This window comes from Parasteatoda tepidariorum, chromosome 3, assembly GCF_043381705.1.
Source record: "Parasteatoda tepidariorum isolate YZ-2023 chromosome 3, CAS_Ptep_4.0, whole genome shotgun sequence".
In the NCBI taxonomy this organism is placed as follows: Eukaryota; Metazoa; Arthropoda; class Arachnida; order Araneae; family Theridiidae; genus Parasteatoda; species Parasteatoda tepidariorum.
In genome coordinates this window covers 97836668-97857442 of record NC_092206.1, presented here as the reverse complement: position 1 = coordinate 97857442, position 20775 = coordinate 97836668, and the positions used below count along the sequence as shown (strand labels likewise).

The following is a 20775-nucleotide window of genomic DNA, read 5'->3' as shown; positions in this document are numbered from 1 at the left end:
TAAATCTGCTTCAAAACTGAAAAAAAATTGCTTCAAAACCTATGAAAATTATTTCTCCAAAGCTGAAAAAACACATTTGATGTTTGTGCGCTGTTTTTTTATTTTTTTTATTTGTTGGTCTGTTTTGTTATCTGAAAATACCATCTACTTTCATTGCAATTTATATATGACTTAACATTTCATAGTGTTTTTAATATATGGAGTTAATTTTTTAACTATCAAGCTTTATTCTCATATTTTGTTTTCAGACCACCGATCAGATCGCATATACCCCTCGGTGACAAGCCACAAATCCAGCTCCCTGCTGATAAAAAAGGTGAAGATTACAGTGGGGATAGCTTAGCGAGTGGTAGCAGTGGTTTTGGTAGTCTACCAAGAAAACAAAGGCCAAATTTACTCTGCTCAGGTCTGTTCTTGAACTTCCCTTTTATTGGTTGCTGCTGCTGCTTTCACTGCTGCTATCCCTGGCATGAAACCCCCTTTTCTTTTGTATCTTATGTGTCACATTGCTGAAACATATAAAATTTTAATTTTCATGTATTCAAAGTGCTTAGTGGAAGATATTGTGATTAAATACTGCCTCAAAAAAATAACAGCTTTGAAAATTAAATTGAATTGCATTATTTTTTTTTATAACGTGACATTCTTTTATATTAATATATTCCAAATGCCACATACCATTTTCTTCCACTAAGCTTTTGAATGAATGTGTTGGTTCATTGTCATCTGTGCAATTTTATTTTATTATTTGGTTTTGCATTTTAGTATTTTATTTTATTTGGCTTTTGGTGTTTGTTTTTTTATTTCAGGTTGTTTTGTGTTAACTTTCTCTTGAGTTTTTAGAAGTACTTAAGTTATAAATTTTGATTCATTATGCAACTGAAGCATTATTACATTGCTTTTCGGCTGTTTTGCTTTCTACTTTATAAATCCTTGCTATTATCCCCTCCTCCGTATATTGCTTTCATAGTTACTCTGAGCGTTTATGTATTTATGGTGTGTTGTTTGAAAATATTAGTAATTTATTTTTAAACTTGTTAATTATAGTTTATTCCAATACTTATATATGTTTTTGACCTGCCAAGTTGCCAATCAAAATTAATAAAGAATTAACAACAATTTTCAACTTCTAAAATGTAGAGAATGTTATATTAGTTTACATAAATCGCAAAATTTGTTCTGCTATCTTTTGTGTCAGTGTATCATTATAAATTTTTTTTTTTTTTTTGTCTGCTGTATATTCAAGTGTCTATTTTTTTTTTTTATAATGATGCCTTAATTTTGTGCCATTGTTTAAACTCATAAAAAATGTTAATTTCTTGTCTAAAACATAATTTTATGCTTTCTTTTAAATGCAAAAATTTTTTGGAAATTTTGTTTCACCTAGGGAAAAGAAAGCATGCATTTATCCTTACTACTTACTACATTACTACTTAACTTACGCATACTACTTACTTACGCATTACTACTTAATTATCAATAAAATAATAACATCGGTGGTTACTACTTAATTTCAAAAGGTGAAATTATTCTGGTAGAAGCAAAGAAAAGTCAATGTATAGGTGTAAAATTCAAAATTGTTTCAATGTGTGAAAGATTTAAACTTTTATGACATTTTTATTTTCCTAACTGTGTATTTGTGTTACTAATATAAAAAATTTTTAAATAAGGAAATATTGTTATTTTGTGCTGTTTATTAGAGTTATATTTGCGAAGTATCTCTGAAATATATAAGGTTTTTATGAGAAATACTAATTTATGTAAACTGGAGCTTTTTATTTTTTACTTTAAATTCAATTTTGTAAGTGAAAAGCAGACAAAGTATCCATTTTAAGGTTCAATTTTTACAATACTTCTTCCATTGGCAAAGGTATTCAAATATATATCGATAATAAGTACATTTATTTTCCTTTTAAAAGAAAACTGTGTTAATACATGGATATTAATTTAACACAAGCTAAAATAATATTGAGCACAAGTTGAAATAAAACGTATTAAAAGTAATTTGAAGTCCTAGTTTATCTGAAGAGAGTGTGACAAAAAAAACTCGAAGTTATTGTGTCAGAGAATAGAAGTTAAATAAATTAATTTTAATTATGTGTTCATTTCTTTTTGTCTATCTTTTTGATTATAAAATATTTTATAATATATCTCTTAGTTAGCGTATTTTTATTTTTGGCTCTTTCACAGTGTCAAGCAAAAGATTTGTTATTTTAGAGTTGTTTAAGCAAGGGAAGTGACAGTGTTGAATCAGTAGTTTACTCTCTCTGCATAAGTTTGTAGTCTCCAAAGCATTCGTTTCAGTGAGAATAAGATAGATTAAAGGTGGAAGATTGTGGCCCATTGCTGAAAATTTCAACAAGCTGCCCCTCTGCATTTGTTGCAAAAGACAGCCACTTTGAAACCAAAAACTAATTTAATTAATATTTTTTAATGAAGTTATGCTAAAAATTGTTTGTCCAGGTTTTGCCACCTGTATTATAATGCTATGTAGTCTTTTTGCCTGGCATTATACAAGAAATGGAATGTAGCTTTACAACGACATGGCTTATCTGCTTTAAAGGCAATTGTTCTCTGATGAAACTGTAATTGTTATTGCCATTTATATAAAATTGGACATACCATATATACAAAATTGGAAAGACAATTAAATTTCCAATTACGTATCATGGATACTTTCTGCATTTATATAAAATTGGATAGACAATTAGGTTTGTTTTAAATTATAAATATCTTAGCTCATCTTCTCCCTATATAATTTTATTTTTCATCAATCTTCTTTTTTTCCCCCTTTAAAATCATATACAGATTTACTAATGCTAGAAGATGTTGGCCTTATTTTAAATTGCGTAACAAATTATTTGACATATTTTAACCTTCATTGTAAAACTATTATTTATTGATATCATTTGTTATGTTGAATATGTATTGATAAGTAACCTGTTTGAATGACTGTTTTAACCAAATAAACTCTCATTGTGTAGAATTAGTGAAAGGGACAACTGAGGAATCAACAAAAGAAGATGATACTCTGCCAGATTTTGAAAGGGGTCATTCAAGGAATTCAAGCTATGCGAGCCAACATTCCAAAGCGTCTGGTTATGGCAGTCTAGCATCCCATTCTCGTCAAAGTAGTGCCGAATCTGGTCATCACAGGTCCGTATCTATGAAGAATTTCGCTTTTCTTTTTTATCCATACAATTTGGTCAAATTTCGTAATTTCATTATCACTCGCTAAAGTTTTCAAAATCTAATGAATATGTTTGTAAAAAGTTAAACTTTCGAACTTGTAATGATGATGATGGGATGGTGAATAATGAGTCAGTTGTTAGCTTTTTTGCAAAGTCATTTTGAAATGCTTTTTTATATCTTAAAAGCAATATTCTTTATTATTATTTCAGTAACATTGCCTAATGTAATATTGCATTTTGTATTAGGAATGATCCCTGATTTTTGTACCATCTGAATTTTGTATCCTCATTATTTTTGTATCTTCTTTATAGATCTCTCAATTTTTTTCTAAAAATTTGAAAAAGATGTTTTAATCATTTTTTGATGATTTGATTGATTATTCATCATCTCTTTTTTGCCTAATGACAAAAAAAGCTCTTAGTCTTATTCTTTGCACTCCCCTGTTAGCTGCAGCCATTTTTGCTTCCAGTCAACTAATCCCTCCAGTCAGATTCCTCTCTCTCTCTATCAGGGTGCGTAGCGTTTTTAAAGAGTGCTTAAATGTGCTCATTTTCAATTTTCGTTTTTTAAAGTCCTTAAAGATGCTTTTTTCATTGGGTGTTTTTAAAAAATGCTTAATTTTCCCTTTTTCTAAATGAGATGTTTCCTTTACTATGTTCATTTTCGCTTCGAAATATGCAAAAAGACACAGTTCACATTATTTTATTCAACATTTTCGCAATTAATTCAGCCCCATTCTATTTCGGCATAGTGTCAGCTGTAGCTTATGAAAACGCCATTCGTTTTACTTTATTCAAAATTTCATGATTATTGACAATTGTCAAAAATAATGCCCATTTTTTTTGACATGACGTTTAAAACAAGATAAAACCGCCAATTGTCAAAAACTTTCCAACCCTGCCTAATTAATTATATTTTTTTAAAGTGTTTAAAAATATTTTTTGAGTGCTTAAAAGGTGCTTATTTTTTGTTGAATAATTTGGCTACGCACCCTGTCTATTATCCTGCTCCATTAGGCAGTTTTTGGCATCCTCTGTGACATTTTCTCTCTTGTGCCTGAATATAGAGTGAAACTTGTAATTCTATCTTATCCATTCTTAACTAATGGCAGCACCATCCCCTTATTTTAATTTCTTCAGTTATGTTTTATTTTTGTTTTTTATTATAGCATTTAATTGGTAATGGTGCTAGGCAAAAAAATATTCACAATAATTCCTAAACATTTAGTTTGAAAAGCATTTAATATTTTAGCATGTGCAGACAGTTCCCATGTTTCTAAACCATGCAAAAGAACTGATCTTATTAATAATTTTAATTGCATTCTTAACATCATATTTGAGCTCTTCCCTAGTTTATTCAGATTTTTGAAGCAATTGCAAGCTTTTGCAATTCTATTTTGAATTTCAACATCAGTTCTACTTTGGACTCTTATCATTAACACTCTGATATAAAAATTCTGCAACATTTTCTACAGATTTATTTTTAAGTTATAGGTTGTCATCTTTATTACTATTAATTCAAAGGATCTTAGGTTTGGTTCTATTGATTTGTAATCCAATTAATTCTGCTTTTTTGGCTTGAACAGTTTTCTTTTCTGTAATTCTTTTAAGTTTCATTGTCTGTGAAGTCAAATCTCCAGAACAGATGTAAAATTCTACTCAATTCCTAACTTTTCCTCATTAGTTTCCTTCATAATCCTATCTACAATGAGAAAAGTCCTGATAAAACAAAGCTTTACCTAACTCCAGTCTTAACTAAAAAGAAGGCAACTGGTTTCCATCTACTTCAACACAATGCATAATTTTCTGTAGTACTCCATAAAGTTCTAAAATTCAAGTAAAAGTTCTTATTTGAAAGCCTTACTAAAATCAATAAACTTAAAATAGAGCGTAGCATTATATTCAAGACATTGTCCAATTATATTTCTGAGTGTAAATATGTGTTGCACAGTACTATTACCAATCCGGAACCTCTAATTGATTGTTAGAAATGTACGATTAAAACATATTTTGAAATAAATAAACAATTCTTTCAAAACAAAATTCTTGTATATTGTTATTTTTTGTTATATCGTTATTTTTTGACAGTTACTTTTGTATCTGGGTCATTCCGAAAATATCTATCATTTCTGATTAAAAGAAGTTTGAAAAAAATCTGAAAAAAAAACACTTTTTTTTCAAGGCTCAAATACATTTGCAGTTGTTAACTATTTATTCAGGAATAGAAATCAAGCCTTTAAAAATGTCAAACATTTTAAAACTGTTTAATCACTAAGATATCTGCGTTAACATGGTAACACCGGAGAGAAGTAACATAAGGGACAGAATGGAATTTAAATTATCTCTCAAGTTACTGTTTTTATAGAGACAAATAGAATTTTTTCTTTTAGGCATTTACAATTTAAGTACAAAATAAACTAAAATTCCTATTTATAGTAAAAATCTGTAGTAACATAGGGGACATTTTACCTCAAACTTTTTGAATGGTCTGATTTATTCTTCAAATTTTATTTGTTGGAAAAAAAATGGCTGCTTAAAAATACACTCACAATATGAAATAAATAAGTCACTACTATTGCTAACTGAGTAATTATAGTTTAAATTTTAAGAATAAAATAGCAACACATGTTAAAGAAAACAAAAGTAGTTAAAGTACTAAAATATATCATATAAAAAATCGCAGGGGATGATATTTAAGAACACTGGTAGTTTGTAAAGACTATAATTCATAATTTAAAAATCATACTACATTAAAAATAAAAGGTAACTTAGAGAGTGAAATATGTTACTGGGACATGGCATTTTTCAGAATATAATTTTTTATAATTCATTAGAACAGATAAAAATAAAAGTAATTTAAAGTTTTAGAGTTGTATAGAAGAAAATAAATCTGAAATTATGTATTGCCTAAATTTTATTTTGGTATAAAATGGTAAGAAATATAGCAAGAGAAAGTGGTGAACTCCAAAGGTGTACTTTATTTTATGAATGACCTACCTATGTAAAAATCTTCCTGATTTTCATTTTATATATTGGTGTTTGGAATTTTTTTAACTGGTTGAATTTTAAAGCATATTATTGATGGTGCAAGGGGTGTAATTATAATACTTTCTTTGTACGAAACAAATTTGCATTCGTGTTATATTGTACTGCTTGTGCAAAATATTTTTCACAATAACATAAACAATGTCTATTTTGTGGCTTTTAAAGCAAATGTCATTTTTTATATTTATAATCAGTATAAAATTTAAAACTTGTAGACTGAGATGGGTTTTTTTTTTTTTTTTTTCAAATTTATAATATTAAATATTTACCATAATTTACAAAATGAAGTATTTTCACTCTGAAAATACCACATAAGTAGGATTAAACTTAATATAAATATTTCTAAATGTTAATATATTTATATTTAATAGCACATTACTTGAGGCAATAATTTTTTTTTTATGATTTAGAAATCCCAGTTCCAGCTCTACTTTTAGTGATATGGGACTTGTTCCTAAAGCTCCAGATCGAAAAAGACCTTCAAAGGTAATCATTCATTACCTTATATTCATTAATATTTTTATTTATATTCATATGTCTATTAAACTTGACTTGTGGCATTTCTTTTTTTCTTTTTTTTTCCTTGACTAAAGTTTGTAAAACTAAGTTTGTTAAAAAAAATGTCTCTATTTAAGTAAAAATTTAAAAAAGAATAGTTTTCAAATAAGTTTTTTACAACTTTTTATGAAACTTTAAGCTCATAATGTTAATTTCGATTTTGTTTTGATTCATTTTACTCAACTAATTTAAAGAAATCAATTTGATAAAAATATGTATGTAAAAAAAATTAACATAAAAATCTTAATTTAACTTTTTGCACTTGCAAAGTGACCTTTTAATAATCTTTTATTTTAAAAAATTTTATTTTGGAACAGTCTTAATTTGCAATTTCTTATCTTTGAGATTGTATTGCCTTTAAATAAGGCAAGATATAGGTAGTTTTAGTTTTTTTTACCTTGTAAGTTATTTTAATGATAATTCAGTTTGTGCTCCAAATTTCTGAGTCATATCAGTCTAGAATTCGCCTAACTTATTCGTTATTTTAAATTTTGTAGCTATATATTGTTTTGCATATAAAAGTTGAACATTTCGCTTTATACATACCTATAAAATTAAAAATAACAAGAAATGAATAAGTTAGGCAATAAACACAATAAGAGAGTAAATAATAAAAGGTTTCAGTTCTTGTTAAAATTTTTAATTTATTATTATTTAGTTCCAATTTCATATGCTATTTTCATAAAATTTTTAATTGTCCTTTATGTTTGAAAATGCTAAATGGATATTAAATTGTAAATAAGAACATATTGTAATTAAACTAAAATTTTATGAGGTATGTATTATTTTATTACATTTAAAAAAATATCATTGACTGCTTAATTGTAAACTTTCGAAATTAAATCCAAAGCAATATTTTTAAAAGAGACAAAGAATATTTTTTTTTCTCTCATTTTAATAATATCATGTAAAATTGTGTTTTTTACATTAGAAAACATAGCTCGATGATTACTGTTACTACTGACAGGGTCAAATTATTACATAGCATTGTTCTAATGTAGCTTTACAACGACATGGCTTATCTGCTTTAAAGGCANGAGATCTGGATCCAGACAAAATCCAGCCAAAGATTGATTATTACAATTTGTGTAATTATTGTTGAATTCGAATCACATAGCATTGTTGTTCTTGTATATTGCAAATTCTAATTTAACTAGGATTTTTTTTTTATGTAAATTTCTTGAAAATATTTCAATTTATACTGTTGGAAACTAAATGTCTGTCTTTAAAAACTGTATTCACATGTTAGGGTTTTTAAAATTCTCTTTAATTTGAATTGTTTAAAAATTGCATTGAAGTCCAATATTTAAGGTGCACTTATATTGTTTAATGAGTCACCATTTATTGATAAGTGAATATTAGCATGTGAGAGGATAAATAAAAAAAAGGTATTCATTGAAACACCCAGTCAATGGTGTTTTATTACAAATCTCTTAACAGTTAATTATAGTTCATATAGCTACTTACACTTTTCAAAGCAGGAAAAATAATGTCAATCTTGTTTCTGCTCTAAAAAGATGTTTTGCTAGAAGTAGAAATCAACATTTCTTGAGTATAAAAATAACACAGTAATTGAATTTGAATTGAGCGAATTGAAATTTGAAGAAAAGATCACTTGCCCTTTTTTTTACAGTTTCAATATTAATAAAAAGGCAACTAAATAATATAAATAAATATTGAACTATAATAATGAAACATATCCTGTTTTTTTTTCTCCATTATGACTATTATTTTGGAACTTTTGAAAAACTCATGTTGAATACTCAGATTATCGTAGGCTAACATAAAGGGGGGGAAACGAAGTTTGACAGTATTCAGGGCTTCCATGGGTCAGGGAGAATTGGAAAAACCTAGAATGATTTGGGAATAGTCTGGAAAAATTGCAATTTTTACAAAAACCGGGAAAATTCCTATATCTTGCCTTTAAAATAACCAGTCTTTGAATGATCAATAATAGTAATCAGTTATTGAGATTGAAGTTCAATAATTCTGATATCTATTACTATTATTTTTTGTAAAAACTTCGCATTATAGTCAAAATGACATGTTCCCATATAATATATTTTCAATAATAATCATAATTCAATAATATATTTTCTACTCACAAAATCTAATATTTGGCATCACAAATAAAATTCGAAGAAAAATTATAGGGTATAGATAAAATAAGAACTTTATTGTCATTGAAATTTAACTGATATACCTGGGAAAGCCAGCGAATTTTTATTTTATTTATTTATTTAGAAATTGAGTGATAACCTTGGGTACTACATTTTAGAGTTTTCCAAGTTGCGGAAAAATGAGCAGTGCAAATGTAGATATAATCTATTTGCTCAAAATGTGAAGAGGGATAAGTTCCATATCTTTTAAGCTTCAGAATTCCTCAAATAATACTGGAATTTGGATTTCACTTCGGTGTATGAATCATGCTTGTAGCACTTGTAGTGGTAAAATTATTCTATTGAGGTAATTTCTAAAATTTGAATGCTGAAAGTTGTATTTATTGTTTCCAGAAACAGCCAGTAGACGAGGGCCGGATGGATTCTACGAGAGTAAGCGCTAAAGAAGTTATAAATGAAGTTTTGGAAGCAACAAATTTAGAACCCGATGAGTCAGCTGAAAGTAAGCATATGTAATTAAAAATCATCATTTTGGGGGTAATGTTGTCCATTAGACGGGTACTGTGCAGTATAATGCAGTTAGAATAACTGTAAAATACTAAACTGTTTCAGCAGAGCCTTCGTAAAGGTAGGAGAAGCAGGACATTTGTTCAAAGCAATGCACAAAGAATATTAATATATATATTTATTTCAATTATATTAGACAATAGCTGAGTGAAGAAGGCTCCAAATTTCTAGAGATCCTCACACTAGAAAGCTGGTCATAGAATTACAAAATAAAATGTGTTTAAAAAAACTATGATGATTATGCTTATGTAGTCCATAAAGTTAAAACTTCTTCACCTTCAGTATATGAGTGATGGAACACTAACAATAGTGTAAAATTTGAAAAGAAACTAGGAAGAAAAAGTTAATAGATTTTTCATTTGAGGTATTAGAAATTAAAAACAAAAAATAATACAAACTAATTTTGTTTCAATAAAGATAGAAGTCATAATGGATCTTAAGTGATATTTTTTTTAGAGATCTTTTAGAAGGGGAATTCCAGCCTGAAAGCCAGAAGGGTTCTTCTAAATCCAGCAACAGCTTTGTAATTGTAATGTGTATTGCAGGTCAGCCAATTTGTGTGGAAAGACTTTCTAATATATTTCTTATTTCTTCCCTTTTTTAATTTTTTTTAAAACATGTGACTCTAATGTCTGAAAGTGGCATCTTAAAATCATAAATTTAATTGTATTTTTTTTTTTTTTTCCAATTTAGTTTATAAAATAATGTTGATTATTGAAAAATAGCCATGCAGTCAATATTTTTCTTTCACAATCATAGCAAAATTTAACCAGTAATTTAATCTAAACTTAATGACTGATAAAAATTGAATCCTAGGCTTTCCGTGAAAGGATAACGGGGGCTCCAAGAGTTAGAAATATTTGTAATATAAAATTTAAAATCATAAAATTTATATCCAATCAATAATCCATAATTTACTTAATATTTTTCTTGTTTATATAAAATTATATATGTAAAATGCAAATGAAAGAAGTAGCAAAATTTGAAATATAATTTTTTTTAATAAAAATATATTGAATAAATTATGAAAAGGATATGTATTTGTAAAAATTTCAGTAGTGTATTTTATCAGACTTTTCAATACAAAATAAACTGTCTAAATTCTAGAATAAAGAATTACGTTTTTCTAATAACTATTCTCCTCATTTACAACAGTTCTCTTTTAAAATCCATCATTTAGCTTATTTTATTCATTTTCAACGTTTGCATACACCAAAGAAAAATCAATAATATTAAAAATTTCAATGTACACATTAAATCTGTTCAAAATAACTGTCAGACTTTTTTTTTTTGGTTAGTATATTCACAGCTGCTTATAAACTTTCCTTTCATTATGCCTAAGGGTTGTACCAAAGGAAACTTAATCCTTTAGGGTTCCATAGCCAAAAAAAATTAGGAACTGCTGTCCTAGGCGATTGGCTAAGGGAGTTCTTTAGATAAAGGCACTATAATTTATGAATTAAGAGTTTTTATGATACTAAATAGTTTGATCTCAAATTGACTTCCTCACCAGTATTTTTACTAATGTATTTGTACTCTCTTTTTTTTTACAGCGACTGGTCTTGTATTAATCATCAAAGATGATGGCACACCAGCCTTAAGCTCACACGACTTGACTGAACGCAGTGCTGGTCACTTCGATCCAGTCATCATCGGTCACAGGTAGCGTTTAATGAGTTGCGGAGCAGTAGATGCCAAGATCCACCTCTTAACGAGTTAAAAGATGTTGTCTAATAAGCTGAAGAAAAATGGCACAAAATTTGATAAAATGCCTTCTTTTTAAACAAACATTCATACGAAAAAAAATCTTTTTAATTGTGTTGTGACTTAGAAAATGATTGTTTATTACAAAGATTTAAAAAAAGAGAGAAAAAATATTTAATGTCATGAGAAATTTGCATTTTTTTAGCTCTCACTGCGAAAGTTTCTGTGTTTGTTGGCCAAAAACTGAACAAATGTTTTTTAATGTAAAAGTTTTTTTTAAATGAGCCATAGTGAAGTTTGCTCATGTGAGCTTAAGTAAAATCTTACTTGTATGAACTATGATAACTTTCTATTACTGTTTTTCGTTATCACAAACTGTTTGTTCATCAGTTGGGCACTAAACTGGAGAGCAATTGTTTTTCTCTCTGCTTAAATAAAAAGAGGCATTCAAGTATTAGGTAAGAGAATACTGGACTATTTGGAACTCTGCCCTGGTCAGCAAAAATAAGTAAATTACAAACCCTCTCCAATGCTTAATCTTTTTTTTTTACTGTGGTATTTTAATTTTAGGATTTAACTAAATAAATAATATGACTTTGCATAAAACAAAATTAATTTTACAAAACTTTGAGTTGCATATTTTTTTTTTAATCTCGTGTTTTTTTTTGTTTTGTATTTTTCTGTGATTAAAAATTTTTATCTCTGAAACTCTTAGGCGAAAAAAGCATTATTCCCAAATTGATTTTTTTTCTTACATTACATTTCTCTTATCCCTCCTCTTCTCTTGTCAAAAAAAAATAAATAACTCACAAATATCCTCCCCCATTAAATATTTACATAACATTTGACCTAAATGCACATTTTAACTATGCATAGTAATTCAACAATGTCTATAGTAGTTGTAAAGTCTTTTTCTTAATACTATGTTTTGCTGGAATAATTAATCAATGTCTGAAAATTAAATGTTAGATTGTAAACTTATTACCTATTACTTGCCGCTTTCCCTTATTTTGGGTAAAACTGACATTTAATTAGATTGACTCTTATTTTACACCATTATATATTTATGTTTTGAATTTCCAAAATTATCTTTAAAATATAATCTACTTAGATTAAAATATTTTGAACTGTGTAAATTATTGGCAAAAATTTTTTAATGACATTTTCTTTCTAGAATTTAAATTTTTAGGAATGCACTACTATTAAATAATCTGTTCCTTAACATATGCAGAGAGAAGATGATACCTAAACATTAGGGATTTTTAAGCATAAATTTGAAGGAACAAAAATGTGTGTTTATTTTATTAAAACTCTTGGTTTTGTGTCCTAACTTTTGCTCTAAATAGTTGTGCAGATATTGTAACTCATTAAATATAGCTTTCAAATTTAGCATTTTCTGATTTATTTTATGTGTATGTTTTAATTTTCAAAAGCTTTATTAATTTTTTTTAAAATTATTTTTAAATTGTCCTGAAATTAAAGAGCTTACATATTTATGCTCATTTTAAGCCATAACTGCTTATAATTCTGTAATCATAAGTGTTTGAAATTTTTTACTACTTTAGCTATAGAAAATATTTTTTGTTGTGAAATGGAAACTTTAATTGTATGTAATCTTGTAAGTTGTTATTGAATTTATGTCTTGTCTGTGAAATTTAGCTTTGGAAAATAAGTACATTTTAGAATTTTTTGATATCTTGTTGTATAATCCAATGAATGAAATTAACCTTATATAAACTGATTTTTACGAAGTCATGTAGTGAAATGTTTCTTTTTATTATTAATTCTAAGTTAGATTTACTTTATTTTCCTTACTTGGCAAGTTTTTTAATTAAAAATTTTTTTTTATCTTAATTTAAAAATTTCTTAAAATTTGTATTGATATATTTATATTGTTCATATTTAAAATTGAGGTATCCGAACTCGAATTTTGACAATTTCTTTTTTGTTTTGCTGAAAATTCTGTCTGTGTTACATATTGTTTTGTTACATCTTTTCCACGTGCTATTTCACTAAATTTATCACCAATGTAAACTCATAATTGGTATTTGCCATAGTTAAAAATTGATTTAATAGCATTATAACCTAAAAAGGAAATTTTTTTTTTCACTTTGTAGCTTATCAAATTATCTTTTGAATTTTCTTATCAAATTATCTTTCCTTAGTTTGAAAGATTTAAAGACTAAATATTTAATAAAATATTGAAGAAAAATAAGTATAATTTGTTTTTGGTTTAATCTGTCAAAAATAGAGATGGGTTTAACTGTCAGTGCAAGGATGGTTTTTTGAGAACTTAAAATTTCAAATCGTATTTCTGTTACCATGTTTAATCTTCTGAAAAGATGTAAATCTGTAGAATCATTACTAAAAATTTTTAATTATGGTTTGAATTTAATTAACATTAAATGTTTGTTTTTTTTTAAATTAAAAAATATCCATAATCAGATATTATATTTTTTATGTATGTTAATAATGCTTCTTACGTTACCTTTGTTTTTTCATTAAAAAAATTTAATTTTCAAATAAAAATATCAGTTTTGTGTAAAAAAAATTGTTTTGTAATGGAGTATTGAATTAATGTGTCAATTTTTAGTATTCTTGATAACTGAGCAATTATTAAATTGCTCAGTTATCCTGCTATTAAGTTGCTTACCATCAAAACAATTGAGAAGATATACTGTAAAATTTGCATTTGTGAAACTTGTCTGTGTAATATTTTATCTTATTTTCATGGCAGCTAACATTAAAAATGATAATAATAAATAAATAAAGTCCTTTGTTGTAAAGTTCTTTAAAACTGTTTTAATATATTTGAAACACATATTAGGAGTGCACAACACGTTTTCAAAAGTTGGCTTCAAAAGCCGCTGTGAATTCAGTTTTTGTATAAATTGATAATAACATAATTATTCCTTATAGCAAGAATCTATAACAATGGGTAAAAATTCTTAGTCTTTCTTTTGTTCCCACGGGTTTTGCACCTGTGTGACTACAAAAAAAATATTTCAGTTTACAAAGAATGTAAAAAATACAAATTCATCTTTTAAAAAAATTATTTTATTTATGGTGCCCGCTATCTGACCAATATTCTAGAATATACTTTTGGTAGAAAAAGGTTGAAGACCCCTGCCTTATTATACAGTATACTCTTGATGCACATAATGTTAATTTCAATTCATATGTGGAAGGTTTCTTTCTCAAAACTTTGTTACGTCAAAAAAAATTTTGAATTAGAAAATGAATTTTTTTGGAAAAATCATAATGTAAATTCATTATGAACCAATAATTTTCTACTTAATGCATAATTATTTTTGTCTTACTTTTAAAAGTAAATTTATAAATATTGTATTTAGACTTACAGTCAACTATCATTAAATACATATTTATTAGTAGTTGTTCTTATGTTTCATAACTCTATTTTTTAGAGTCATATTTTAGAATATATTTTTTACTTTTTAGAACATATTTAGTTCTGAACTTCCTATCTCGAAAACTCGCTATCTCGAAATTTTTTTAAAAGTTCCTTAAACTTTAAGATATTAATTGAGAGTATACTATAATGCAACAATATAAATCATCTTAAAAATTGAAAGTATACATATAAATAATTTTGAATTAAAACACTTTTGAATATTCACATACTTTGAACCCTTTAAGAAAATTCAATTATAATAAATTTTCGCCTTTCTTTTTTTTTTGTTAGAAAAAATTAATTTTATTATTTAACTTACATTTTTAATTTGTGAGTAAATTGTTTAACAACATTTGTATTATACATTGTTAAAAAACATTTATTTAAAAGAAAAATTTTAACAATGAGAGGCCTAATTATTTTGACATCTTACATTTTGAATTAAAATACTATAATTTTGGCTTTTTTTTTCTTTCAATTTATTGAAATAAGTTTTAAATAATTTTATAGCAATTGTCATTTTTTCCAATCAATAACAAGTTGGAAGTAGAGAAGCCCACATTCACTATGGATTGTGCACACCTAACTAACTTTTATTTTCAATTCTATAATTGTTTCATTGATATACACTTTTAAATATCCTAACTATCTTTTCCCCTGATTTTCTTGAGCATTTGTATCAAAAAAGTTCTCCATTTTTGCTGATATATCTCTTATAAATCTCTCTGTTGTTAAAGAATTTAGTATTAGTTGTCTTTTAGTTCCTGATTTTTTGTTCCCAAGTTTTTCATTTGTTACTGTTATATATTTCTTAGTTAAATGATGAATTAACATTTGTTATACATACAAGTTAATTAACGTGTTTAAGATTTTTTTTTTATTAACTTGTATTTTACTTTTAACATTTTTTTGGACATTTTTTTTCCTCTTACCTGAATAGTGTAGTTATAATGAATAGTATTCATTTATCAAACATTATTATTCTTGTAATTTTTTTTGCCTATATCATGGTATATAATAATTTCTTAACAAAAATTTAAACTCATCTTTTTTAAAAAATTATTATTAATTTGTAATATAAATACTGTGTGAAATATCATGATTTAAAAAAAATCAGACTATTTTCCCTTTTTTATGTATGATATTTTTTAATTATATTTACCTTTAATAAAAAATTAAAATTATGCATTGGTAAGTTTTACTAATTATTTGTCAAATAATTTTCCTATTCATTTATTTTGCCAGTAAAATTTTTAAATGACAGTTTTTAATCTCTTTACATCATGCTAACTGGTCTGGTGAAATAATTACTTAGAATCGCGGCAAAATTAAACATCACTTTATTTCAAATGTTTTATTGCTGCAAAATCATATTAATTAGTTAAACTTATGTTTAGTTGTTTAATGAAAAAGGCAAAATAGTTTTTCCATGTGGGACCAACATGTATGATCATTGATTTATCATTGTTTCTAAGGCAAAAATTATGCACTGTTACATTATTTCATACATCGTTATTTGAAATTAAATCATTTATTTCAAATAAAGTTTTTGTTCATTTGCAAAAAGCATTGTGTAATTTCTAGGGAGTTTTTCTTTGGGTACCGAAGAGAGTGGGGTTTGTTTATTTTCTCCCATATTGAATGCCTGCTCTAAACACTACTGGAATTTCTGAAATTTTAGTGTTTAAAGCCCTGTAAATTTAAAATTTTTCACGCTCACCTGAATTTAAAAGAAGTTATTTTTTAAACGTTGTCACAGAAGTTCTATATTTTTTTAAATAAATATGTTGTTTTATTGATTAATTATTATCAAAAGTTATAATGTTTTAGATGCATTTATTTGTGCAAAAGTTACTAAATAGCCACTAAAGTTTCTAATACAGTATATTCTTGATATCTCAGAAACCTTGTAACCTTAAAAAAATATTTTTCTCCTTGGCATTATATATCCTCCTAAAGTTAATTTCAATGCCTATGTCGAAGAGTTTCTTCTCAAAATGTTCTATCAAATTTTTTTTCAATTTAGGAAATTAATTTTTCCGAAAAAAACACAATGTAGATTTATTGTAAACCATTTCTTTTCTATTGAATACATAATTATTATTGTTGTACTTTTAAAAATAAAATGATCATTGTTGTATTTAGGCTTATAGTCAACTATCATTGCAAACATATTTATGAGTAGTTATTCTCATGCATCATGACTTTATTTTTTAAAGTAATATTTTTGAATATAAATTTCTACTTTTTAGAATATAATAAGTTCTGATCTTTTTATTTTAAAATATCACTATCTCGAAATTTTCTTAGTGTTCCTTAAACTTTGAGATATCGAGAGTATGCTGTATTTTAATATAAATAAATAGGTAAATTAAAAAAATTTAAAGTCTGTTTTTTTTTTCCAGTATCTTGTAGCAGATATTTGAAATATCAAAATTTTATGTTTTACATGTTTAAATTGTATATCATAATAAATGTTTTCATAATGTGGCAATACTTTTTTAGAAGATTCTTAATGTGTATAAATTTACAAACAAAAATCTGTTGGACCTTATGCCAAAAAAAAAATTTTTTTTTTCCTTCTTATTGGAAAAGATTCCTTGGAAAGATTGATTTTATTTTCCCAAAAAGAATTTTCTTAAAATTAAAGTTTAAACAAATTATGTGGGATATTCATAACACAACATAATCCTTATCTTTACTAACACTGCCATAATATGTATTAGATTAATTACATTAGAGAATTTCAACACATCATAATAATAGTTTAATTTTTTAGCTAGGTATGTGTAATAATTTCATGTTTGGTGTTGCTTGTCAAAACAATTATAATCCACAGAATAGAAGTTTTTATAATAATATTTGTACAGTGTTCATTTTTCTCTAAATTACTTTTGAAAAAATTTTATTACTTTGAAGAGTTGAATGTTGCTCACAAAACAACTTTTTCTGTGATTATTTTCAATATTAGGATCAGGATGTCCAACCATTTGGTTAGATTTGATGTAGTAAATGAAGTATTGATGCAAATTATAAAGTACCTTGTTTAGAGCGATGTAGATTTCAATCTATTTTAAAGAGGTTAATGAAGTCTGGTTTTATTTATTATTTGAACTTTAGGAAAAAGAAATCTGAAGTTAAGAAGTTTTCAAAATTTTGACCACCGGGTGAAAGAAGAAAAAGTTATTAATGAATAGCTTGTGCTCAATGTGCAATTTACTTTCGCTAAACGCAGGTTCAAAATGCATTACAGCTTGCTCATCATTGGCTGGAAGGATTTCTCGATCTTTTGAAGCAGTTTTATGTTTCGCTTGGTTTCAATAAAAAATTGCTTCCGTCCTCTTTCGCAGCACGCATTCTCACCTCGTCTCTTAGAATTTAGTTATCATCTTATTCAGTTTTTTCTTTTGTGGAATGGTGCAGAACGATTTTATATCAGTGACCATTGGCATAATAAAATGTTCCAATGGCATTAATGTGTCCTTTCTTGTTAAAAGCACCGTCTAACAGTCAAAATGTTAACTTTTTTTTGCACTTATCTTTTTTCTATCCCATGGTCCATATAACATATATACTAAATTTTACCGTTATCAGTCCTTTCTTTATTCTGTTACATTTCTTTTGACATATCTTCATTGCAGAAGTTATTATGACTCAATATCTTAAAAAATATTTTATTGTTGAAATAAATTTACCACTTAAAATGTTATAAACTTTTTTTCTAACGTCTGTTATAGCGCTGTACGATAAAAGTAAAATAATATAATACATTTGAAGTATATTAAAAAAACTGGCCCCTTAAAAGCCGCAATGGGTTGGACCATCCTGCTTTAAATAGCCATCTACAAAATATATAGTTAGATTTTCTTTTTTTTTACTCTTAGATGAATGATGGTGCTTCAACTCTTACTTCCATATTTATATTACTTTATTGTGCATATTTTAGTCCATTAATGGTGTAAAGTATTAATTTTATAATAGTTGCAATTTAAAGATTGTCATTTGTAAACCATCATTGATCTGTTCCAAAAAAAAAAATTTTATACACATGTTGTAATATATGTACCTTTACATGTTAAGGTTTATTGCTGACAAAATTTCTACTGGGAGTCAAATTCTCATGTTTTTGTAAATTATGAAGTCAATGTTGTAGTAAATGAACTTCATCCATGAATGAATAAATATGTATATTAAGATTTTAATTATTGTTATGTATTTAGACTTTTTCCCCTCCCAATATGTAACTAAACTGATATGTCTTGGCAAGAAACTGCTGGTAGAGTGTAGTTCATATTTTTTTTTCATGCTTTTAATTCGAACAAAGCTTTTGTAGTGTGTCATTGTTATGTGTATTGAATAATCATTAAAAGTATTTTATTGAAATTCATTAATTTGCATAAGGATACCAACTCAGCTTGTGGAAACTTTGAAAATTTTCATGTTTTTACTTTGTTAGAAATAAAAAGAAATGTTTTTTGATACTTAATGTTTGTTTTGTGTCTTTTTAATTTATTTGTCTCTGAAAGTATGAAACAAATTTTGTCTTTGAAAGATATTTTTTTAAACACTATTATGTTTAATAAATAACAATATTCCCATGGGGTCAAGGATTTTTGCAAATTGTTGCCAAAATATGGAATGTTAGGCAATCTTGAAATTTATGGTAAAATAAGAGGCTGCTATACCCTTTTTTCCGCAGGCACTGACCTCATCGTTCTTTGCTATGGAAGGTGCTGTAAGTGTTGCTCATTTTGCGTTGCGTAGGACATTGCCCACGCCGATGCCAGTTTATAGGGTGGACCACAACAGAGGACAACACACAGAGAGAAACATTCATGCCATGAGCAGGATTCAAACCCTCAGCCATTGGCTTCGCCGTCAGGCAGGCTAATCACTTGGTCAGCTGGATTCTATACCGCAGGAGACATCCTTCATGGCCTCCTGTCCTGCATTGGTAATTTAAAGTATAGAAAAAGTTACTCTAGGTAAACAATGAGAAGTTTCAAATACTTGATTACTTCTCCACTGTGTAATCATGCCATAATTTGTTCGAAACTTGTAAATATTTTTTTCTGCATTTGAAACTTCATCATATACTTAAGATGTATCTCACTTATGTAAAAGGAGAATTTGCCAGAATGATTTTCTCTCGTGGTATAGCATCCTTTTAAGTAGTCACTGAGGCTTTAAACTAAATATACCTAACATCTATAGCTATTATTTCTCATAAAAAGCTCCACTGCAGCATTGTTACCTTTTCTTAGGATTAATAATATGAGAATATATTAAGTTGTTTGTAAAGCAATGCTTTTTTATGAAAATGAAAAACGATTTTCTTAGAGTGAATAAATATTTTATTGAATTATCTGATGTACAGGGTGCAAAGTTGTCCTTCATTAAACATTTCAATAAATGTTTGTGATTTTTCAAAATTTTTGTTGAAGTTAAAGGAAGAATAAATATTTATCTAAAAAATAATTGAAGTTGATAAAAAATAATTGATTGAATTTGAATAAAATATTGAATTCAAAAATAATGTAACAAAGTAAATAAAAAAATGAACCACAAAGTCTTCGTAGCGCGTCAACTACGATATTAATTTATAATAGTAATTTTTTTTTTTTTTTATATATACTTCCAGTGTTCGAGACAATTTCCCTTGATTTGATAGCATAAACGCATTTGATGGGGGAGAAATGTATATTATAAAAAGGTCTTACCTCTCTACTCCCCCCTCATCACTATCTCATACTCTACTGTTTTTCACAAGATAATTCTCGTTTTTTGCTACTACTTAATAGTTTTCCATGCTTGGACTATTTTCTCTCCTTTCTTTTTATAAAAAAATTAAGGAAATTTTTGCTTAACTTTAAAAAAAATTATCTAATTTTTCACGATTCCTTTTTCACTTAACTATTATCAATTGTATATTTGCGAACTCATGTTGGTGTTGTACAAATTGCTCCCATTAGAGAATCAGCATCCTTAAATTTCGATTATTTTAATCTATCAAGGATTTTACGAGTTGTTATTCGCCGGTTTGCATTTATTAGTGAAGTCGGTTATGAAAAAATACAATTAAGTCCTCGGTTGGGAGAAAACGAAATTCCTTTCTGAACAACACAATTTGTTTGTTCAAAATGCTCTCTAACAGTTTTTTTTTCTTCTTCAAATCTAA

The 20775-nt window shown here is 26.7% G+C and overlaps 1 protein-coding gene across 1 annotated transcript; it reads left to right on the top strand.

Moving 5' to 3' along the window:
- Window positions 1–248: 248 nt before the first annotated feature.
- LOC107452894 (early estrogen-induced gene 1 protein) lies at window positions 249–19083 on the top strand (the record flags this gene model as incomplete). Its single annotated transcript, XM_043044698.2, is given in 5 exon segments — window positions 249–406; window positions 2985–3156; window positions 6647–6722; window positions 9308–9416; window positions 11035–19083. Coding segments are annotated over 5 exon segments (628 nt in total), but the record flags the coding sequence as incomplete, so codon positions are not given.
- Window positions 19084–20775: the final 1692 nt, after the last annotated feature.